The sequence below is a fragment of the Zeus faber genome (genome assembly GCF_960531495.2).
Source record: "Zeus faber genome assembly, chromosome: 5".
In the NCBI taxonomy this organism is placed as follows: domain Eukaryota; kingdom Metazoa; phylum Chordata; class Actinopteri; order Zeiformes; family Zeidae; genus Zeus; species Zeus faber.
In genome coordinates, this window is record NC_137192.1 from 12420085 (window position 1) to 12445280 (window position 25196).

The 25196-nt window shown below is 44.1% G+C and overlaps 1 protein-coding gene across 1 annotated transcript in view; it reads left to right on the plus strand.

Moving 5' to 3' along the window:
* Positions 1 to 567: 567 nt before the first annotated feature.
* The window catches only part of chd6 (chromodomain helicase DNA binding protein 6), a gene marked incomplete at its 3' end in the record, with an annotated part of 72402 nt that continues 47773 nt past the window's right edge, over positions 568 to 25196 (plus strand). Inside the window, exons 1-2 of the mRNA XM_080000967.1 lie at positions 568 to 647; positions 12019 to 12068. Of these exons, the coding sequence (XP_079857093.1) occupies positions 12039 to 12068 (30 nt within the window). The 5' untranslated portion in view covers positions 568 to 647; positions 12019 to 12038. The remainder of the gene's footprint in view (positions 648 to 12018; positions 12069 to 25196) is intronic.

A 25196-nucleotide genomic window follows, 5' to 3' on the forward strand; every position in this document is an offset into this window, starting at 1 on the left:
GCGGAAGAAGTTAAATAAGTGAAAGGCACAGAAGTAAAGAACGGGGCATGAATGACTATTTCGGGACTGGCCTGGCTGGAGCACATCGTGTATTCGCGGTGCAGTAGACACGACCACCGGTGACACCACGGAGCCGGACCACGGACACCGGGTGGGAAGACAGGATCCAAAGCGCCTTCCAACCCATTCACCTGGCGGCCATCGCCTCACTTCATTACCAGAGCCAGGTTGTCCCCCAAAAAGACCCCCTCTCTAACCCCGCGGACGACCTCATTCTGCACGAAGAGGAAACAAATTAAATCCGTTAACGTGAACATCCGGGAAACGAAACACGACGCCGGACCGCTTCTCCTTCTCTTTTTTCTGTTTTTTTTTTTTTTCCGCCCTTCAACCCCCGTAATGACGGAGTAAAAAGCGACATGATTGGTGGATGATGCAGCGGAGCCCGGAGAAATGCAAAGCCCCGGACTCGGTGCGAAGCCCGTTCCGCCGCGTTCCGCCTCGCCTCCGGTCCGGGACTGAAACGCGGAAAGACCCGAGACGACGCGCTCCCTCTCCTCCCGTGACCGCGCGGCGTGGGACGCGGCAGAGGCGGCGCCGTGCGGACGTACCGCGGACGGTGCGGTGAAGACGGTTCTCCTGGCTCGGTAAGGACGGGGGAGGGGGGGGGAAGAAAGAAAACGGGTCTGCGGTTGGGTAAAATGGAAAAAAATAGAAACACGGCACACACAATGGTGCTCGGCTGCGACCTCTCAGACTAACGCGGACCCGCGGCGCCGCCCCGATTGGCCGCCGCCGGGCTGCGCCGGGCGGCGGCCAATCAGCGGCAGAGACGGCGCGGGTCCCTCCCGGGGCGCAGGGTAAGGTTAGGCTGCTCGGAGCGCCGGAGCTCCAGACCCCGCTGCCAGTGCTGCCGCTGCCGCTAAACTTCCACCAAATAACAAGCGCTGTGTTGTGGCCATTTTAGGTTTTTAGGTGAGTAGCGTCTTTGTCAGTTTGTGCCGCTTCAGTGGGGGCGGGGGAGCGCCGTGCGGAGGCGGAGCGGCCGCGACGCGTCTGGCACCCGGACAGGCATCTCGGAGGCTGAGCGGACCCAGGTCCAGAGGAGCCGGAGGATCCAGCGGATCCCGGATTCATGGGGATTAGACAGACCCGCCCCCTCTCCTGCCTTTCCTAATTTTTTGATGCATTTTCCGAACTGTCATGGCGTGTTTGTGTCCTTGGCGGTAAACGCGGGGGTGAAGCGCAAAGCGGAGGGGCGGCTGGCCGGTAAGGTGTCCACTGCCCGGGGCAGGTGAGCAGAGCGGCCCGGGGGGAGGTGAGGGGCCAGCGGGGAAGGAGTCTGGGGGCTTCCACACGTGGAAGCAGCGGAGTACATGGATGTGGATGCACGGGAAGCCCCACGCAGGGGCTAGCGGAGCGGGCTAGGCTAGCGCGGTGGGCTAGGGCTCCGGCTAACGCTGCTAACGGGGAACGGACACGCTGTCTCCGCTGCTCTGTGTCCGGGGGGGGGGGGGCTGCGTCCGGGGCGTCCGTCGCAAAGTGCGGGGGGTTTGTGGCGCAGCGAAGTTGTTTTCCTGCTCCGCAACTTGTGGCAGTTTTCCGGCTCTGTCCAGCGATAGCTCTGTTAGCTGTCCAGCCCATAGGGAACCTATAGGAACCCAATGCCGAAGCTAATGCTAGCTCGTTAGCCCTCCAGTTGAACAGAAACATTCACGTGGAATTGTTTTTTTTTTTTTTTTTGTTGTTTTTTGTTTTTTGTAAGTATTTTTCAAATATTTAAATATATTTCATTTTTTTAAATTAAAATTGATGAATTGCGATTATCAAAAAAATAAAATGTATTTTAAGAATATATTTTTCTTATTTAAAATTTAAGAATTTGACGTGACCACAAGGGAATAGCAAAACATAGGGAAATATCGGATACTATCAGACAATAATATATAACAGTTTTATGAAAGTAGAGATGTACTTTAGGTGTGTGTGTGTGTGTGTGTGTGTGTGTGTGTGTGTGGGTTCGAGTCCTTTGTGTTTTTAAAATTGGATGCCATGGTGCTCGAATGACAAACATGTTTTTCAGACTCATTTTGAGAAAACAAACAGAATCGAAAAGCTTGATGTATTGAAACACCGTTTTTGGACACTCATTAGAGTTATTGATTGTATTACACTGGTGGTGGGGCCCCGGTGACCCCCCCCCCCCCCCCCCAAGGTCCTTGAAGAGGTTCCAGGGGGTCCCCAGCAGAATTATTGTTCCTCAATTTGATCCACATGAAGCCACGGCCCCTGTCTACACTCTAGTTTGGGAGAAAACAGTGAAACCAGGTTCCATTCAATATTATTATTATTATTATCATCCAACAGTCATTATTGTACATTCTCTAACAGTGCTAACGTCTCAGAAATTAAATAACGGGGAAGTTTAACTGGTAATCATTTTGCTGGGGAGCCTCTGGTCCCGAGGACCTCCTGGCCCTCGGACCCCACATTGAGAACCACCGTTGCAGAAAAACAAAGGAGTAAACACTACAATAGAATAACAAAAAGGAGCAAAATGGAAAGGATGTGTACACAAAGTTGATTTGTGTACCTATATTATATTGATAATAATTCATTGATAATGTAAGCAAATCTTTATGTTGCGTTTTTCAAAACGAAGTCCGAAATAGACAAGAGATACAGATAAACAGCGTCAAGGCAAATAGTAAAAACAGTACATTAAGGGAGAATCAACTTATGATGATTTCAATACCCTTACCCCTGGGCCCACACCACAGTCACGTCAGCGTCGGGGAAAGTGGCACGGCAAGGCTTCAGATACACTGCCCTTTCTGGGGCTTTAAAAAAATAATAATTCTCATGTTTGTTAAAAAAAAAAAAGATCGGGGCAATTTGAGAGTTTCTTTATGAACTAAACCCATTTGACCTTCATTACTTATCACATGTAAAATAACTGACAGTTTATATGAACGGGATGTCATCGATAGTGAAAACTTTCACGACCCGCCTCTTTTTTTTGTGACATTGATGAGCTCTGCTGCAGTTTGGCTCGAGTCGCACGGGAGAGGAAAGTGGTGGCGCATCATGGGGGGGGGGGGGGGGCTTGAGAAGCCTCGGGAAAGCAGCATAACGCGAGGCTCTTAAAACCCTCGAATTTTTTTACGCCTCGGCTCTATTTTTCCAAGCGTGAAGCATAAACTTGAGCGTAGATTCCCACAGAGGTCCATCAAAACATGTATTTAGTGAAAATATTTAATTACCAGGCCTGATATGCATCAACCACATATAAAATCACTGATGTGTGGTCCTAATGTGGATTACTGAGTTAAATTAACAAACAAATATCACGCCCAGGAATAGACTTTAGATTTTACTTCATACTTGGGAAGTAGTTTTGTAAACTTTATTGTTCTGGTATACCGTACCCGTGGGCCACATGGAGCAGGACGTCTCCTCGCTGCTTGGAGTCACTAGGTGTGGGCTCTAGTCAAACTGACTTGTCAAAGTAGATTTTTGGAGTAGAGAAATCTGTCGATTTATTCATTAGGTATTAAGCTATTAATGTTCTATGAAATGTACAAGAATATATCCATTGCATGTTTTTGTTCAGAAAATGATCAGTCACTATTACAGAAACAGCTGAATAAGTTCACATGTATAAATTGCGGAAATCTCCTGCATCCTCCTCCGGTTAATGGGACGAACTCGCCACCGTGGCCGTCCCTGGCTTCTCCCTTGGACCCACGGAGAAGCGGCCCCGCCTTTCTCCTGTCAATAGCTGCAATGTATTTATAGATTATTATTCATTCCACTGATAAAATCTTTGTATTCAAGCCAGAACCTGTTGTGTGAAATATAAACAAACTCTCGAGCTAATCCAATTACGTTAATTGTAGGGACATGCGCGACTAGTCGATTTAACATTACCCTTGCTAGTCGGCACCATAAATACTAGTCGGTTTAACTTATTAGGTCCTATTATTATTTTATTAATGTACACATTTAAATTTCATACTGACATAATGAGCACTGAAATGTGGCGCATGGAAGATCCTTTTCCCGGTGTCCCCTCGTCAGGCGCATTTCCCGGGGTCACAGACGTGGTTAATCCCTCGTTGCACCTTCCCCGGCTTTACAGCGCCCGTCTGCCGTTAACCGCAGCCCCCCAGGGCTGGGGCGCACCGCGGGGCCTAGGTGCCCGACAGACCGGGCACCTCTGCTCGCACCGTCAGGCGCCTGCGATATACCCGTAAGATGGTGAACTATGCCTGGGCAGCGGCATTTAAAATACGATTTGGTTATTGAAGAATGTGATTAACGGTTTCATTACATTACATCATCATTTAGCGGACGCTTGTGTCCAAAGCGACTTACAATTATTCATACACCGATGGACTCAGCCATCAGGAGCAGTTAGGGGTTAAGTTTCCAATGACTCTTGTTACGCAATATTTTCAATAATATAAGCAAGATTTTTTCAGACTTTTAGACTCGTCGACTAGTTTTAGTCTAATCTTCCATTTAAACATGAGGGAAATTAGTCGTTAGGAACATCCCGAGTTAATAAACAGACCCCAAATGCAAATTAAATGAAAAGTAAAATGTTAAAACGAAGATTCACTTAACTCACGTACCCATTGAAAGTTGAGAAATGTCACAATTTGAAGTTTTGAGAATGCCTTTTACACGAGTGCATTGAAGACAGAATGAAGTTGCACCCGGAAGAAATTGACAAATTGTCAAATGACATGCCGCTTTTGTGTGGCTGACTGTCGTTTCTGGTGTGGCCCAGGGGTTAGTAATAATAAATGAACCCCCCCGAAAATATCCATGCTAATATAAAAAATAAAAAAAAACCTGTCTTGGTAGCAAGGACGCTAACGCCTGACTTTGCGGGCCTGAGTTCCCCAGCAGGACGTTCCAAAGCCCTGGCAGAAGAAATTCGGTCACCTTCTGTCGATAAATATGTAAAACACAATAAATGTGAAGAAAGTAGTACTTGTGCAATGTGAATTTACTCTTGACAACCAGTATGCGAGACTGGCCCAAACGGCAAAAAGAGGAAGGATGACGAGGGACTTCACACTTGGACTGACTTTGTCCTTATTTTCTACAGACAGATGTTTAACCTTCGAAAATTACTTTTGTCAAAGATGGCGGACTTCTTCAATGGCCACTACCTGGAAACTTGCCATATTTCGGCGTGAGACTGCCTGGAAACGTAGGGTTGCAGGGGTGCTTGAACCCAGTACCTCTAGGTCGTCGTGCATCCCATCCAAGGTCATCCTGGCTTCAGGTGTCCTACGACAGTGGTTTTCAAAGTTGGCTCTGAGGCCCTCTGGGAGGCGCAAGATGAGACTTAAGGAGACGCGTGCATTGCATGTGTGTTGGGGTCGTCACCGCGCCCTGCATGGGTGCGGCGTGTCTTGTCCACACCTGAAGTGAAGTGACACGTCCGTGTCGTGAAAGCGCTTCCGATCCGCTGATGGAAGGTCACGGCATGCAGAAGCGGCAGAACGCGAGGCTCCTAAACCCCTCGCATTTTTTTTTTTTAACGCCTCGGCTCTTATTTTTCTGCCCGCAAAGTGTAAACTGGGGAGTAGGTTCCTGTAGGGGTCCATTCAAAAGATGTATTAAGTGAAATATTTAACTACCAAGCCTGGTAATTAACCACATATATAAAATCACTGATGTGTGGTTATATATTGCGTGGATTACTGATTTTAATTAACAAACAAATATATATCATTCCAGCTGGAAAAAAAATATCACACCCAGGAATAGACTTTAGATTTTACTTCATACTTGGGAAGTAGTCTTGTAAACTTTATTGTTCTGGTATACCGTACCTGTCGGCAACACGGAGCAGGACGGTCTCCTTGCTGCTTGGAGTCACTACGTGTGGGCTCTAGTCAAACTGACTTGTCAAACAAAAGATTTTTGTCGTAGCGAAATCTACTATGAATTTATCCATTGCATTTTTTTGTTCATTTATTAATCAAATCACAAATAACTGATACAAAAAAAAATATCAAATCACTATTACAGAAAAAGCTGAATAAATGCACATATATAGATTATGGAAATCTCCTGCATCCTCCTCTGGTTAATGGGCCGCTGCCGTCCCTGGCTTCTCCCTCGGACCCATGGAGAAGCGGCACCGCCTTTTTATGATTGTTGTTCTAAGGGGGCCGCAGCAGGAGTCTGGTGGTGTGCTTTAGAAAATACAATTTAAAAAAAATTCTACTCTAAAACAAATGCAACAAAATTGTACTCAGTTATTACATGAAGGCCTGTCTAGTTAATAATTCCAGGCTTGTTTGTATTCAAAATAATCCAACTTAAAGTGGTTATTGTAAAGGTGGGTTTGTTGCTGTCGTTTTTGTTTAATGTTGGTCAAGGCTAGCAGCAAGTTCGTAGAATATTCTGGGGGTTCCCCGGCATGAGGATCAGCGCTTAAGTTTTCTAGAGACAGTTATTTCTTATTTATCAAGGTAGTGGTCCCTTTAAGGTCCAAGATCTCTTTTCCAATAGAGACCCGGCCAAACGGCACCGTCCATTGCTTTAGACTGACACGCCTTCAGCTGTGGTTAGTTCTTGTCGTAGTAATGTAGCATTACCACAATGCATTGTGGGGTAGGTTTGCTCGCTGTGTCATCCAGAATACTTAAACTAAGAAGCTCCAAACTTAAGCGAGAGGTCTGTTTATTTATATTATTTAAAAACAATTGGCAACTCACATCCGATATGTTATGAGAAACAATACAAAAGAATAGCTTTTTTTTTTTATTCATTTAAATTGGCTCTTAAAATGGAAAGAAAAGTATCTTTGGGGTAATGCAATTATCAACATTGAGTACAGGTTGATTGGTTGTCATTTAGTGAAGCCTTGTGATTGTACCTGTAAATACAGACAATATGGTCTTCTTTATGATTTGATATAATTCTTAAGTTCAGTTCTCTCAACCTTTCCCATCACGGCCAGAGACAAAACAGGCGGAATAAACATGGACTTGGAGAAGCTCATAATAATTGTGAAAAAGCATCCAATAAACATCTTCTGGTTATTCCTGTAATTAATGTTGCATTAAGTGATTTAATCCCCCCCCCCCAAATCATATCTGTAGAACAGTTATCTGTAGACACGGTGACCCGTTGCAGCCGCCCTCTGAGTCACCATGGCGACGTTTTCAATGACGTCTACCGTCATTTTCTGTACTTTATTGCTGCTGTCGTCTCCCCTTCCACATTAGCGCACGGTTTAACTTTGTCACCATCACGGTGTGAATGCAGCATGACTAAGAAGACTTGATTCCTTTGATGTAGACGCTCCTTGGCTTGCCTTTAGTTGTCCAATTTTGTCTCAAGGCCAAAATTCATTTTGACATCCTTGCACCTTGCAAATACACGTGTCGCTAATTAGGCGATGGCCATGCTTTGCCCTGAAGAGAGGATACTGGCGCAAAATTCCAAAGCTGCTCTGCTGCGAATTTTTACTTTTACTTTTTTCAAAAAGCACAGTTTCAACTAATTCATATCGGACCCGCTTTATATGTGCCATGAATCCAACCCAACATTGGGTGAAGAAAAGTATTCGGTAGGGATTGAGTCTAAGGTGATGCCCTGCTGCGTATGACCTTCTATATGAAGCCACAGAATGAATACGCAGCAAACAACCTTTTATTTTTTTATTATTTTTTATTTTTTTCCCATCGATATTCATGGTGAGCGGGTGTGCGGAGATTAAAGACCGATGCAGAAAGCAGGACAAAAGTTATCCAGTGCACACTGCTGCAACTGCTCTGAAAATACAAAAAGGAGCTCCACAATTTCACTGGACTAGATTTTCTCTTAACGCGCAGATATTGTTGTGATTTCGTTCGCAATCTACCAACAAAATGCATGCATTGCAGGCTGCAATGCAGTTCAAATGGAGCTCGACTTCATCTGACTGCAGGGGGCGGAGCGACGATGACAGTTTCACGTGACGAGGAAAGTTGAGCAGCTTTCAACTTCATGCAAATGAGCAGCGCTGAACGCCGGGGACGGCCAATAGGAAGATACGCTCTCAATGGCACTGATCCATGGAAAACGGACGCCAAGACCACTGCGTGTTGTCCATGATTATTTTTATGATTATGATTCTTTTTTTCTTTTTTTAAAATTAAAAACATCCCTTAAACTATCGCTAAAATAAGGAACACGTAATTTTCTTTTTTTTAAGGGACGGATGGCAACATTAGCTACGTAATTTTTTTGAGAGGTTATTAATTTTGCTAAGTAAAGAGCTCCACCCTTTTTACTAAAAAAAAAAAAAGTGCATACGGCACCATCTATCTATATAATGTATATTAAATAGGGAAAGGGTAGGAAAGATATGTGGAAAGATAGGTTTGAAATATTTGGTGCGCACACAACAGCCAGTTAATTTTGAGCCGGCAGTGTGACCGTACGGCGACGAGACGAGAACTGCTTGGCTTCACGCTGCAGCCCCGTCGCCGGCGCTGTGACCCTAGCATCAGGCGGGTTGGACTTTTGGAATTGGTCCCCGTTAGGCAGGTTGGACCCGGCCCCTGTTCGGTGGTTCAGAGTGGTTCTGTGTCTGTGCGTACGACACCTTCTCCGCTGATATCTCGCTAGGATTTGAGAGACATCTGGTGATCTTGACATTTTGACGGTGAGGTGTCACAATTGTTAACAAATGAACATATTTCCGAATGTCTTCAGCTAGTCTCAACTAAGCGGGAAATATGAAGTGATCAAGGTGGACCATTCACAGTTCTGACTGTCTTGTGTCGCCCTACTTCCAGTGAAATATTTGGGTTGGTGCACCTTGGCCACAGCGACAGTCTCTGTGGGCTATGGCAGGACTGTAGAGACATTTGATGTAGCTACGACATAGCGTTTACGAAGAGGCATAAGTTAGGCTTCAGGCTGATCAATGACTCTAAAATGCCTTTAGGTGTGAATCTGTGTGACCCTGTGATTACCTGGAGTTCATTCAAAGGGTCTCCGCCGCATAGTCAGCGAGAAGAGACACTCTGACCAGGAAAAGACTGGTGAAGGAAGTAGATGGATGCAAATTCCCTTACATGATACCTTATTTTAGCCCAGTATCGGATCAACAGTATCAATAACCAATATCAGTATCACTGCATCCCTCAGTTTCTCAAGTATTTGTCCCACAGAGTCTGGGCTACTGATTGTTGGTTATAACATCTGGCAGATTGTTTTTCACATATTAGGAACATTTAAAAATTGACCTGACATTAAGTGTGTGTGTGTGTGTGTGTGTGTGTGTGTGTGTGTGTGTGTGTGTGTGTGTGTGTGTGTGTGTGTGTGTGTGTGTGTGTGTGTGTGTGTGTGTGTGTGTGTGTGTGTGTGTGTGTGCGCGCGCATCTGACCCTGCAGTGGTATTATTGTCATGTTTTTTCTTTTATTATAATTCATAATCTAGGTATTTGGACATACCTATATAAACGTATTCTTTAGAATGAGGCATCACTTCTCAAAATGTCAGTACGTCTTTATTTGACTTTGCAGTAAAATATTTTATGCTTTTGTGACTTTTCTAGTCTGTAGTTGTATCTTCAGAGCGTCTCCCAGCCTGAGACAGTATATTATTACATTCATTTGTAATTTTTTTCTGTTCTTACATTTTTTACTTGGGTCGTTGTCATTTGGTTCTGGTGAACCTGCGTACATGACAGGCTGTATTGATGCTGCCATGGCAACAGGAAGTGCAGCGCTAGTCACATGGCACTACTTTCAGAGGCGGTAATGTATCGTACATGTGATTGGAGTTAAAGGGCTAAACACTGCAATGACGTCTCCACCACCTAGTCTGGTTTGAGTCTGAAGGCTGTGACATACTGATAAATCCCCAATGTGTGACTCTGTTGACTTCTTTGTGGATGGAGAAATGGCTTTATCAAAGGCTCTGTTCTTGGTTTGGTTTGTTGAATCAGTGTACATTTTAAATACCGATATATTGATTGACAGCTCCATTGGGCTGATCGGTTAATTCTATTGGAGGATCTGTCAGTTTGCCGGAAGTTTGAACTGGGAGTACGAGGGGACAAGGACGGCATGGTGGCGACCTTAGGCTCAGAAGGTGTGGTGCAGGGCAGGAGAAACTGAAATGCTGTTTTTTTATTTATTTTTTTTTGTTTTGTTTTTTATGTATTTATTATTATTATTATTATTTTTTTTTAAGCAAAGTATTCTTGGTGCCGTCGTATTTCACCACATCGGCCCCATAAAGATACTGTGTTTGCAGCACTGTAGACATGCGACGACAGGCTACGTTTATTGAGAAATATAACCAGAAGAAGAAGAGGTATCAAAATAGCTTCCCAAACAATTTTCAGAAGCTGAGAGTTGAACCCAGGCTCTGACACCCGATCAGACATTAACTACATTTTGGTTTTAATAAAATAGATATTATACTCTGTTAATTTATAATTCTACCCTTGGAAGTCCTCCATAATGGTGTGAGTGATTATGAAGAATACTTACAATCAATAACAACATACTGATAGAGGTTGCCTCCTTATAGTTCTTGCCGTCGTTTATTTTGTTTCTAAAATTGTGCGTTGGGATTGAGAAGATGTCAACATTTTTTTTTCCTCTGGTTGTATTCCCTCCCTCATTGTAACCGTGTGGAAACAAGATGCCACTGCACGGCTGAGTCCTTCTGCAGGCGGAAGTGAAATGTTGTCCATTCATCGTATCCATAATAAACCTTCCACCATCTATCGATCCATCCATGTATTGTCCATCCTTAATCTACCTTCCATCTATTTAGCCATCACCCATTTGTCCATCCATGTACCATCCATCCTTTCATGTATCATCCATTCATATCATCTTTTCAGGCGCTGTCCATCCATTCATGTTCCATCCATCCTTTCATCCACCATCCATCTATCTGTTCATCTATTCATGTACATCCATAATCTGCCATCCATTATTTGCTATCATCTGTTTGATACAGAAGTGTGTGTGTGTGTGTGTGTGTGTGTGTGTGTGTGTGTGTGTGTGTGTGTGTGTGTGTGTGTGTGTGTGTGTGTGTGTGTGTGTGTGTGTGTGTGTGTGTGTGTGTGTGTGTGTGTCTGTTCAGCCTGTACTAAACAGAGGTTTATATCATCTGTCATTAGCGACATTTCCAAAATTCAGCAGCCGGTCAGCCTGAGTCACTTGCTGGTTTGTAGGAATTATCAATTCATATTCGATGGATGTAAGTGATTCTGTTTGAACTGTGGGATCTTCGGTCTGAAGAGGCGGGTTGTGGGCTGGACGCTCTGCTTGAAACTGATTTCCAACCAGCATCCCATAATCTGATTGGCTCTATGGCTGAAAGTTACAAGAGCAGCCCCTCCCATCTGGGGGCGGGAATTTGCCGATGATGAGTCAAAGATGATTGGCTGTAACCCAGAGTGAATGTCACACCTTGGGTAAAATCGGATTAGCTCCCTTTGTTTTGTATTTTGTCCCTTTTTTTGTACCAGAGGAATCTTCGAAAAATGTTTCTAAATTCCACATTCTTTCCAGCTGTATCTGGACCCTTCAGACAAAACAAGTAGTATGTGACCTTTAAATCTGGTTGAACCATACGATTAATTAGGGCTTGGTGTTGGGCAGGATCTCATGATAATGATTCTATATCTATATATTTATATTTTATACACAGTGAGGAATGGTTACAACTTTTCAGTGATATCATCTGAGCTCCATTAAATTAAGAGGGGAAAAAAAAAAAAAAAAAATCCGCAGATCAAATTCAGTCTAACACAGAAACAAAATATTTCAATTAATTTGTAACTAGTGTGGTGTGATGCTAAATGGAAAATCTATTCAGAAATTGTAATTAGTTTAATCGTGTTGATGTTTTAAATTATTATGATTTTATTTAACGCAGCCCTACCTCCCGTATGGAACCTTTGCTCTCCCGTGCGCTGTGCCTTTGATGGCGATTTGCTCTCAGTGACGAAAGTTTTGTGTTTGTCTCGACAGGTGCAGTGAAGGCATAGAAGATGAAAATACACAAAAAGGACAAGCAGCAGGTTTGTGTTGTACGCCCACACACACATGCATGCACACTTGTGAAAAGTATGTCATTGGGGGGAAAAAAAACCTTCACACTCATCAATATTGAAACTCAATAAAACATAAGTTGTAGAGTCAAACTGCAGCCAAGATTTCTTTATTTTAAGTAGCAGTGTGTAGAATTTAGTGGCATCTAGCGGTGAGGTTGCAAATTGCAGCAAACAGAATGCCCCGCCTCCCCTCACCCCTCCCTTTCCAACGACATAGGCTGGACAGAGACGGTATAGACCACCCGGTAATGTTACGGAGGTTAGAAGGAGAGAAAGAGCCTGTGTTTGGTTTGTCCATTTTGGGCTACTATAGAAACATTGCGGTGCAACATGGCGGCCTCTGTGGAAGTGGACCTGTTCCCTATGTCGATAAAGGGCTCATTCTAAGGCAACAGAAACTCAACAATTCTTATTTTCACGGGATTAAACACTGGTTAAAACGTAGTTATGAATATTACATTTCCGGCACGTCGGTTCCTCTAGATGCCATCAATTTTAAACACTGGTCCTTTAAGCATAAAATTCTGGCCACATTCTCAGTGGTTTGGGTGGATTGTTTTTAACGCAGCTTGGAGCATGCATACGTGTTGCCATCCCTGACCCTCCCTCCGACCCAGGCAAGTCACAGCTCATCCTCAATCATGCCTCGCTCACAATTCTCCCGTCAATGTTACGTCTCTGAAATGAGAAGTTTGAAAATCTCAGGCAGATGCGTCCGCCATATTTGGAGCAGAGCTAAAATCCATCCTGGCATCTCGGCCGTTGGAGGATGAACTTGGAGGGTGGAATGGCGATAGGGGGAGTTCACATTTTTGGGAGATCAATGAAGTTCCTTGGACCAGATCACTCTCCTTCGGTCACGTTGGGTGTCACTGTTCCGTCCTCTGACCTCTGTTTAAATTTATCTTCCATTGATTTTCCTTTTCATGCCGCTTTGTATGCTCTGTAAATAAATATTTCCTGGCTTTTTTATATATATATATATATATATATATATATATATATATATATATATATATATATATACACACACACACACTTTCTCTCTCTCTCTCTCTCACCGGCCACTTTATTAGGTACACCTTGCTAGTACCGGGTTGGACCCCCTTTTGCCTTCAGAACTGCATTATTTCTTCATGGCATAGATTCAACAAGGTGTTGGAAACATTCCTCAGAGATTTTGGTCCATATTGACATGATAGCATCACACAGTTGCTGCAGATTTGTCGGCTGCACATCCATGATGCGAATCTCCCGTTCCACCACATCCCAAAGGTGCTCTACTGGATTGAGATCTGGTGACTGTGGAGGCCATTGGAGTACAGTGAACTCATTGTCATGTTCAAGAAACCAGTTTGAGATGATTTGAGCTTTGTGACATGGTGCATTATCCTGCTGGGAGTAGCCATCAGAAGATGGGTACACTGTGCTCATAAAGGGATGGACATGGTCAGCCACAATACTCAGGTAAGTCACTTAAATCCCCTTTCTTCTCCATTCTGATGCTCAGTTTGAACTTCAGCAAGTCATCCTCACCATGTCTACATGCCTAAATACAATGAGTTGCTGCATGTGATTGGCTGATTAGCTATTTGTGTTAACAAGCAATTGAACAAGTGTACCGAATAAATTGGCGTGCGTGTGTGTGTGTGTGTGTGTGTGTGTGTGTGTGTGTGTGTGTGTGTGTGTGTGTGTGTGTGTGTGTGTGTGTGTGTGTGTGTGTGTGTGTGTGTGTGTGTGTGTGTGTGTGTGTGTGTGTGTGTGTGCAATTCTTGCTACTGAATTGTAGTCTGCATAAAAAAGAGATTAATTGGTAAACTATTAAATCCTCAGCCGTTAATTGAACACTAATTCATTTAATATATTGGAAAAATATATTGCTATTATATAGTATTTAACTGGTAATCACCCAATTACCGGTAGGTAATTTTAGCACTGCCATTATTTGTTAGGAATTAGGAGAGCAATCATTGTGCTTAGTTAGAGCCTGGGTAAAACACTCATCTGCCTTTGTAATTGATCACAGCTCTTCTTTCTTATTTTATCATTCACTTAATCCCTGCAAACCTCATGAGTATGGACTAAATAGCCCATTGGGACAACAAAAATAACTAACTATAGTAATGGTTTTATTTTTTTTATTGTGAAACATGAAAACGTGAAAGTCATTGACACAGAGCGTTACACTAGTTATTTGTGGCAGACTAGTATAAAAAACATTTTTTACACCTTTTTAAACTCAAAATAAAAAAGCCCACTGTACTGTTGCACCCGTAGTGATTACCAGGTAATTGCACAACTTGAAATATTTCCCTGTATGTTACATGGAAATTACTATGGCAACGATAAGAAAAAGCCTAAACACTGCAGCAACATAGACAACTATTTGGTCTTTATTCAGGAACCACGGACCCCTGATGGCCACTATCGATGCCCCCCCCCCCCGCAGGTATATATTGCGGCTTGACTACCGCTTCCGCCTCTTAGCGCCTTGGAAGGGCACCGTACCGCAGCACAGTAAGATCCCGGTCCCTCCTCAGGGAACCTTGGTTGCCTTTGCAACCTAGACGTTCTCTATTGCAGGGCTGCGATCTATTACTCATGGGACCGTATACCATCACGCGATAGTAAGGTGATCAACTGAGGGAGGTTCTTGAATAAGGTCCCCCCCCTTGCGTGCCTGTCCCAGCAACATGCATGGATGTATGAGGAAAAATACTTCTTGGATACTTTCTGTAACATCTGCATACTCTAGGTCTGTGTGCCAAACATGGCATGTGGCACTGCAGACCTAGTAACGGCAAACATGTAAATACGGCCCAAGAGGAGGACACTCCCCTGGTGGAGTGTGCGTGCAGGCCCGGAGGGGCCTCTAATCACAGGCTCCCATAGGCCAAGTCTATGGCTTCCACCAGCCAATGAGCCAACCACTCCTTTGACAGGACCCTACCCTTTGCTTGGGCGCTGAAGCACACAAACAACTGTTCTCCGTGCCTAAATCCCTTCATGCGGTCCATATAACACCACAGCACCCGAACCGGGCACAAAGTGTTGCTGCTCCTCTGACTCAAAAGGCGGTGGACTGACAGTGCCTGCAGCTCGTCTACCCGTTTCGCCGAGGCGAGTGCCAGCAGCAAGGCCGTTTTCAGAGAAATGCTCTTGATGTCTGTGTTGTGTAGACGCCCGAACGGAGGCCCTGACAGAGCCCACAAAAGTACAAATAAGTCCCAAGAAGGGATTAGAGATGGCTGTTCTGGGCGCGTGGGTCACACACCCACCAAAAAGCGAGACGCTAGTGGGTGACTGCCCAGTGTGAAGCTGTCCAAGCCCACATGACATGCGGAAATAACTGCCAAGTAGACCTTTAGTGTAGTGGCCGCTTTCCCCTCAGCAGGAACTTGCAATATTGGCCCTATATGCTTGTCCCCACTCTTCACACCACTGGACAAAAATATGCCACCTCAGTATCTATTGGGAGCATGCAGAGGGCGCCCTGGTGCTCTGTACAGTGGCAACCACTGCATCTGAGATGCCCGAAGCTAGCAGTTTCTCCCTCTCAGGTACCAGGACCAAAGGGGCCATAGTCCTAGGCGCAGGTGCCAAATCATGTATGAGTAGATCCCACCGGAGGGGGAGCGCCCACGAGGGGCCCACACTCATGACGTGCAAATCGGCGAACCATCTGGCACAGGGGGATGAACCAGACCCTGCCTCGGCGATTGATTTATGCTATTGCCGACGTGCTGTCTGACCTCATCAGAACATGTCGGCCCTTGAGGGCTGGCAGGAAGTGCTGTAGATAATAGCACTGTGTGCAGCTCTAACACGTTTATGTGGTGTTTGCCTGTGTTTTTGTCCACCGCCCGTTGGCTGTCGTGCCATTGTAGACAGCTCCCCACCCTGTGGTGGATGCGTCCAAGGTGATGGTGGAGCTAAAAGAAATACTCCCCTGCGCGGATCCTGCATGAAGGAACCTTGCACTTCTTCACACTGACAAGACCCTCTTGCACCTCGCTGACACCGTCAACTTGCGGTGCTTGTCTTTCACTGGGTAAAAACGCTTGGTTGTGTACCACCCTTGGAACGCCCTGGCTCGCAGCATGCTGAGGGGGTACGGCCCCTGACACCATGTCCAGTGGTTTCTGACACAAAAAGCTCTGGCTTTCTGTTTACAGCGTAGCCCAGACTCCCTAGGTTAGAAAGGGTTAATCTGGCCGGCTGTCTGACTCCTTCTGGGAACCGGCTGCAGATGAGCCAGTCGTCCATGGAGTTGAACACTCTTACCACCTGCCGGCGTATCAGGGCTATTGCCGCTTCTACACAGTAGCCGTAGCGTAAGGAACTCGAAGGCTCTCCCCTGAAAGGCTAAGGGCAGGTACTTCCTGTACCAGGGGTGGATGATGTGAAAGAATGCATCTTTAAGATCTAATTTCACAAACCAGTCATTTAGTCGAATAAACCTCACCAATTGACGTATGGTCAGCACCTGGAATTTAATTTTCAACATCCACAGATCCAGGATTGGGCTCAAACGGTGCTTTATGGTACTGTGGGGGTTTGTGCGCGGCAGGCCGGCGTTTATAACGGGAGCCTGCTGCACGGTCACGGGGCGGGGGGGTGTGGGTAGATGGGGCATGTGATTCATGGCACAGACATTTGGGCACCTAGGTGGGCAAAGTGTGTGTGTGTGTGTGTGTGTGTGTGTGTGTGTGTGTGTGTGTGTGTGTGTGTGTGTGTGTGTGTGTGTGTGTGTGTGTGTGTGTGTGTGTGTGTGTGTGTGTGTGTGTGTGTGAGAGCAAGTGCTTTCTGGCCATAGAGTCGTCCTGCTGGCCCACCTCCCATTTCCTCTACTGTTCAGGGCCTGCTCACCGTGGCAGCAGGGCCCTGCTGCGGCCTCACGCAGGACTGGGAGCAGTCCTGGGGGCATGGCTGCTCCTGCGCTTGGCCTGTGGGGATTAACATGTTCCGGGTCCAGACCTGTGGCTTCTGCTGTCCCTGGGCGCTCTAGGGAGGAGGCGGGGGGGCTGAAGCTCCCTTCCCATCTCTGCGGCTTAGCCTCCACCACGTGCCTCCTCGGGGGATTCAGGGCTGGAGAGCCTCCTGGCTCTTCTTCTCCTCTTCAAACCTCTTTGTCATAAGGCCCATTTCTTCCCCAAATGCGCCGGTGGGGGACACTTGGGCGTCAAGCAGTGGTGCCTTGTCCTGGTCCTGGAGTTTGGTTAGGCCCAACCAGATGGACCAGTTCAGGAGGGGTTTGCGCGCATTGAAAATAATGTAATCAAATGTGGTCTCTCCATTCTAGAAGTGCAGGATTTATTATTTCAAGTTAAGTATTTACACAAAAACATTCATTTTTTACTAAATTAAGTCCCCAACGGGGAGACGTGCAACAGTGGGGATGCCGGGTTCTTTTATTTTTTTATAATTTGTTTTTTGAACAGTATGGAGTAGGATTTGGACAGTCCCTTGACTCAGTTGTGTTTAAAAAATTTGTTTCATACAAATCAAATCAAACAAAAATTAATACATTTAAAATAAAAACACAGGCACAGGAGGCGGCGCACACACCGCTGTCTGGAGGAGAATTAAAAAAAATTCCGCTCTCGTTCTCTGAGTTAGGTTTATATTTTTCATTTTCCATACAAGTAAGAAACTAAGGAAATAAAATAAATCTTTCTATATGAGATTATAATATTATATATTGCTATATTATCATCACAAGATTTGGCAGGTACGTGCAGGGGGCAGGGTGCCAGAGCTGGGGGGGTGTCAGAACCTGCCCCATGGACCCCACGGTGCCCTTCCGATCAGGGTTTCTTTTTTCATTTTATTTTTATTTATTTATTTTTTTTAATTAATGGTTGTCGCGGTAGCCGATTGCCTGGGCAAGATATATTCACGAGGAATTCCTCATGAACCTCGAACCTCGGCGCACCTGCCATGTGCGCACAGTGGAGAAACGGGTGCCCCGACAGGCCATCTTCTTCCAGTGATCAGCGCTCCACAATGCTGTAGAGGGAAAGTGAGACCCGATCACCAGTGGTTACTGGACAGCTCTGATGGGAGATAAGTCACATATATATATATATATACACACACACACACTACTCACAAAAAGTTAGGGATATTTGGCTTTCCGGTGAAATTTAAGGATGAACCTAAAATGCACTATAACCTTTACAGGTGAACTTAATTTGATCTTCTCTAAACTTTTGAATGCACATGTCCAACTGTTCAGTGTTTCAGTACTTTTTAGCACAACTTGCTGTTCTCTAACAAGGCTGAACAGAAAAATTCACAACAGGTGTTTGATCCATGAATCGACAATACATTTCCTGGTTCAATTAGAATTGGTATTTAAACAGTCCTCTTCATCGTGCTGTTCACATTTTAACATCATGAGACCAAGATGACACCTAACAACTGATCAACAGTACCTCGCCATTGCGAGGCTTCAAACAGGATGTTCTCAGAGGGAAGTGGCCACTGAGCTTAGAGTGTCACAGAGTGTCATCAGCAGCTTGCAACAGAGATACAGAGAGACTGGAAGAGTCACAGAAAGGCATAGAAGTGGACGTCCTTTGGCCACATCCCACACTGATGAGCGCTTCATTGTGAACAGTTCCCTGCGGAACCAGATGATGATGCCACTCAACTCCAGGCACATTTAAGGGGAGTGAGAGGCACCCAAGTGGCACGTCAGACTAATCGAAACCGTTTACATCAGCATGGTCTGCGTGCTAGACGACCTGCAGGGGTACCTGACCACACCACCAGGCACAGGCATCATCGTCTTGCATGGGCCAGGGAGCATTTACACTGGACGAGGAACCAGTGGCCTCAGTGCTGTTCTCTGATGAAAGTCCATTCACGTTGAGCAGAAAGGATGGCTGCCAACGATGTTGGAGACGTCAAGGAGAGCACTATGAATCAGCCATTGTTGTCACCAGACGAGCCTTTGGTGGTGGTGGTGTTACAGTGTGGGCAGGTGTGTCTAGTCAATACAGAACTGCCCTACACTTTGTGAATGGTACAGTGACAAGCTACCTGAGTAACATCATTCATCCAGTCATTGTGCCCCTGCATGAACAACACAGGCCTCATTTCATCTTCATGGAGGACAATGCTCCATCTCATGGAGGTCGCATCATTAGGGAACGGCTGCTGGAGACTGGGGTACCTCAAATGGAGTGGCCTGCACTTTCTCCAGACCTGAATCCCATAGAAAACCTATGGGATCAGCTGAGTCGCCGTGTAGAGGCTCGTAGCCCTGTACCCCAGAACCTCAATGACCTGAGGGCCGCCCTTCAAGAAGAGTGGGGGGCCAGGCCTCGGCAGACAATAAGTCGACTTGTGAACAGCATGAGACGTGGTTGTCAAGCTGTAATTGATGCCCAAGGCCACATGACAAGTTATTGAGACATTGACATTTTTTGTTGTGGTAAACCCACCGCTGTTGTTGGCTTTTGTTTCAATAAATTGTTTGAGATGAGGAAATCACCATTGCATGCTTCTACTTAAATGCCCTACTTTCATGATATAATACCACTGTAGCGTGAAATTTTTACATTTTCCATAAATTTCACCCGAAAGCCAAATATCCCTAACTTTTTGAGGTGTGTGTGTGTGTGTGTGTGTGTGTGTGTGTGTGTGTGTGTGTGTGTGTGTGTGTGTGAGTGTGAGATATAACTGACAAGGCATGTATAAAGCATTAACATGATAGAAACAAATAGAACAGTAACTGAGTTCTAATTATGGCTTTTACGATCATGACATTTTATAGGTTGACGATTAATTCTCATAAATAATAGCGATTTATAATAATAATAGCTTTTGTTCATTTTATGCCACTCAATACTGGCATTAAAATCTAACTTCTAATAAATATAACTTCTAAACCTAATAAAATCTATTGCAAAACAGACATTTATTGACATTGAACATTGGAAAGATGAACCCAGCTGATGGAAACTCACTGACTCAACAGTCCCCTGAAAATTACCCTGAAATTTGGGTATGGATGATTGTGGAACAACTTTATGAATATATTGCGATCTGGCTTGACATAGATCCCACCACCAGCAATGGAAATTTGGCTTACGATGTCATGTAGAATGCCTCATATCTATAGTTCATTAGGGAACGCATAGAGGACTATAACGCATATATAATGTTCTATGAAGTGCATAAATTCACTGTACCAAAGACACAATTATGAGAGTTTTAGACAATCTCATGGATACCGCATTTACACTATACATACTGTTTCTTTTTATAGTACAAAATGTATAGAACCCAGTACCAAACAATTGTTATCTGTACCTCCAAAGCAAATATATTCATACATTTACATTTCTTTCGGTCACCTCAACCCCGTCATGGTCCGTGATTCAGCAGCTTGTGTGTAAAGATGCGTCTTCACTTCAAAGTGAAGTGGATTAACGCCTGGATTTGGTTCTTCTTCTGTGCAAGTCCTTGATTCACTTTGATCAGCCAGACTCCCAACCCCACTCTCGCCCTTCTTTTCCTCTTCTGTTCATTTGGGAGATGAAGAGCGAGGCTTCCCCACGGAGAGGGAACTCCTTCACTGCCTCGTGGCTTCTGATGAGTCTCTTTTTACTCCTTCCAGTTGAGTCCTCAGTCTGGATTCTCAGGCATTTCTGGTGTTTTCCTGCCTTTTTCTAGTGGAGTTTTTATTGTTTTAATGCCAAAACAAACGACACAAATGGCTTTTCTTTGCTTTTCATCTCTGCTTCACACCATCGCAGTGTTCTGTTGGCATTTCCTTGTATTTGTGTTTTTTTTGTTTTTTCCTTTTGGACAAAATGGTAAACGAACAGGGGAGCTGCAGATTATTTACTTGCAAATTTGGTGTATTTCACTACAAATCCCAGAGATCCATTAGAAACTGCATCAGAGTTTCTTTTGGGGGGAAAAAACTGGTGCCGGTCCACTTTTCCTGGAAGATTTCAGTGTCCCGGACAAATCGGAGAGATTCCGGTCAAATATCATCTCTGTTTTTTGAGCTTAAAAACAATTGATAGGCAGTCTATATAAAAAAATAAATCATGAAGGCATGCAGATTCGTTTTTTATTGAACATTCAAAAAAGTCCCGTCCCGTCAGCTAACGCTATTTTTAAAGTAAATATTACAACAAAAATCAATTTCATGTTTGAACAGGAAGTAACAGGTACACCTGCTTTAATTTACATTTCACTTCAGTAAAATTTTGATAGAAACAAAATACATATGGCAAGTATCTAAGTCTAAATAAATAATACCGTATGTGGTGTTGACGTTTCATCTACATATTTTACACATTGTATATTTACCGACCCTCGTCTTCACTTTTACGACGTCACTTTCATTTTCTACAAAGTTTTCCCTCTTGAGGTCACTTAAGGATATGTTATTTTTTTGTGGATGTTCATCCATATCCACATTTTACTGACTACAACTAGCTACTCTGCTTTACATCCGGGATTCCCCACCTTTTTATTATCCTGGACTGGACCGAGTGTCTCCCTCTTCCGCACGGAGTAAAAGAAATAAATCCCACTACAATACAAGAGAATCCTGCAAAAAAAGTACCCCTGTGTTTAGAGAATAAACTGGGGAACTCCGCCCCCGACTTCGGGACTGGCGAGCAGAGTGAGGCGCACCACGGCCGCCCCCATGCAGTGTATACAGCGCGGGGAGGGAAAATAAATAATATACTCTAGATAATAGATGAACACATCTACAATAAAAACACATTGTTCGCTCACTTGTTTTTGAGCCCGTCTTCTCACGGACCGGTGGAAAATGCCGCACAGCTCGGCACCGGTCCGCGGCTCGGTGGTGGGGAACCCCTGCTTTAGATAATTCACTGTGGCTGCCTTTCACTTCTTTCATGTGCCCAATCTTTGCATTTTTGGCACGAAAAGCGCCCCCCACAACCAACAATGGTAACAGCATGTAGAGGAGAAAGTTCTTCATGCAAAATACAGACCTCCCAACCGGCACGCATTTTGGGTACCAACTACGCAACTCTTAGTCAAAATACGCAGGTACGAAATGCCAGCTGAAATTACGCAAAGAAAAAATATATACAGTATATATTATTGTAATTTAATAACGTCACTCAATACTAAACAATACCGTACATTTATCGGGTATTAAATTTACATCCCTTGGATTAGACCAGATGCTACGACCTGTAGTTCTGTAAGCCAAGTGGTACTTTATTATCCACCGAGAACGCTGCATTTCTGAGGTAAAATGTGAAGTGGGGGAGTTATAATAAAGTACAAAAATGTGACTAATGTTTACATACAGTATAAAACGTGAGATGCACTGATCGTTCGGCCGGTGACCGGAATCGGTCGGTTTTCGCCGGCCGATCAGTGTCAGATAAATTTTCTGATTCTGTGTCGGTCAAATTTACAGCCTGATACTGTGCTCATGTACTGTACTCGTAAAAATGCTCCGATACTCAAACCCGATTTCAAACGTAATGTAACGTAGTTGCGTTGTTGACGCTCAAAATAGTGAGCGAAAAAAATAAAATGTCGGCTGTTTGGAGGTACTTCAAGGTAAACGAATAAGATTAGATAAATACATTGCGACTGCGTTTCTACCGCTGTCACAGCGGAGCTCCGCTCGTGTTGAAAAGTTGGCCTACCTTTTGAGACCCTTGACGTCACTCAATAAAACAAGTGGCTCGATGTGATTCACTTGGTTTAACGTACGGTGAGCGAAGGAGGACTTCCAGTGAACGAGAGCGAGAAGAGTCTGCCATTTATTACATTTTTATTTTTTTGTAGTGGTTGCAATTTATTTGCAAAGTACCATATAAATATAATCTAAATGTATATTTGCACTCAAGTGAAAGTTTCATTCTGAAGTTTGAACTGGACATTTCCATGTTAGTTATATGTTGTGTCCTACTAAAACTCAGTGAGAGTTACAGGTTGAATTATACTGAAACTTGGTGACTGTCCCATGTTGTATTTTATTGGAACTCAGGGACAGTTTCATGTTCTATTGTTGTTCCACAGTGAAAAATGAACGATAATAAGCACCGTGTCACATCACGGGATGTATTTGTCATTGACGTACAGCAGATCGGAAATCGGAATCTGCAGATAAGACTTAAAAAATAATAATAATAAAAACATGTTACTTGGTAAACATGTTAAACATGTTTACCAAGTAAACATAATGCACATCAAGGGGTAAATCTTAATTAGATTAATTTGTGTATAGTTAGCAGTAGTAGCTTGCATACGATGTGGTTAGCCTCGTTACGACATAGATACGGTGTGAATAACTGATGGACTCATTCAGCTGCAGTAACTCAAACACAATGGAGACTCAGACTCAGACCCTGTTACACTGTAGTGGTACTCAAAATATTTTCCTAAGGTTGGCAGGTCTGAAAATACCCTGATTATGGCTGTTTCTGAAAAGGTGCCAAATATATAAATATAGTATAAATGTGAAATATGGGATTTCCCCCCAATGTAATCCTGAATGGATTACCACTTTAATATTCTCTGTTGATGGGGATTAAAGGGTGTGGGCTCTGATGGAGGAAACGCTGGCTTTCATAGGTCATAGCTAATAGCAGTACTAAATATTTGTGCACCACTATAGCTATAATACCACGGTAGTAACTAAGAAAACCAATTCATTTTAGAAGAAAAAAAAAAAATCAAACCCAGGATGCCGTCGAGACCCCCTGCCCCAAAAGCAAGGCCAGTTATACCCAATTAGAAGGCACTTGAAGCTAGCACTATCGTCACAGTCTCTGTGACGATAGCTTCAGCATCAACAGATTTTTACTGATGCAGATCGTGTGTGTGTGTGTGTGTGTGTGTGTGTGTGTGTGTGTGTGTGTGTGTGTGTGTGTGTGTGTGTGTGTGTGTGTGTGTGTGTGTGTGTGTGTGTGTGTGTGTGTGTGTGTGTGTGTGTGTGTGTGTGTGTGTGTGTGTGTGTGTGTGTGCGTGCGTGCGTGCGCACACAGTATGTATATATCTTTTCAAGCAAATGTTTTTAAATCATTGAGCAATTCCTTTATTTTGTTTTGATGATGTGAGCTCATGTTTCAATTATTTAAATTTGATCTTAATTGATTCAATGATATGTTCCAACTTTTTAATAAAAACTAAATAGATATATTGGACCTGAGGCTCGTTCTATTGTTTTATTCTTTGGTGTGTTGAACTGTGCATCCTGGCAGGGGAATTAAATGCAAACGGGGATTGTGAGCGGGGTTGAAGCCATTTCCAATATTTTCCGTTCACACCCATTAAACCGTCGTTATTCAAACAGCAGCTTGAGTAGAGCGCCACGTGAGGCTGAGGGTTCGAATTTAGTGTTGGTGTTCCGAAAGGCAGTAATACCTGCTGTTCCTTTCCCTCTACTCTGCTTTTCAGATACAATGATATTATGCAAAATAGAAATTTGACCATTATTTGATGTTGTGGGTCAGATTTTAGCCTGTGTTTGTATGATGTAAATGTCATTTTAAAGGCCAAAAATCTCCCTTTGGGTCATTTATGATTCATGAGCTACAGACACATGTTTGTCGAACCAGACAGAATCCTATCTGCACAATTATTCAAGATAATATTTATATTTAAACATTTAAGATTTATTCAATGTTTTAATGTCCTTTTTGTGTACATTTTAATTTTAGATTTAATCATCTTCCATTTCCTAATTGTACGAAATTTGAAAAAGCCCCGTCGTATCCCATGCCGCGTCACTATTTTATTCATATTTTTTTTCCTGGCTCTCGGGACCAGCACTTCACTTCCCGTTTCGGACGGACTCGGTTCCTTCCGATTACGGAACCGGGACGGAGCCCCCGTCTGTCCCCGGACATAATAATCCTCACCAAATGTGATTAAATCAGTGTGACCATTTTCAACCTGTTCTACACTCTGCCTCCGGAGAAGGAACGTTCTCCACCCTTTCTACCTCTCCTTGTCCGCACGCTCCCTCCGGTGCAGCCGGTGGGCAAGTGAAGCGCTTGTGCCACATGTCGCCGCACCGCACCCTTACCTGTAAAAGACACGTCTATGGTCTGGGTGGTATTTTTAAGAAGA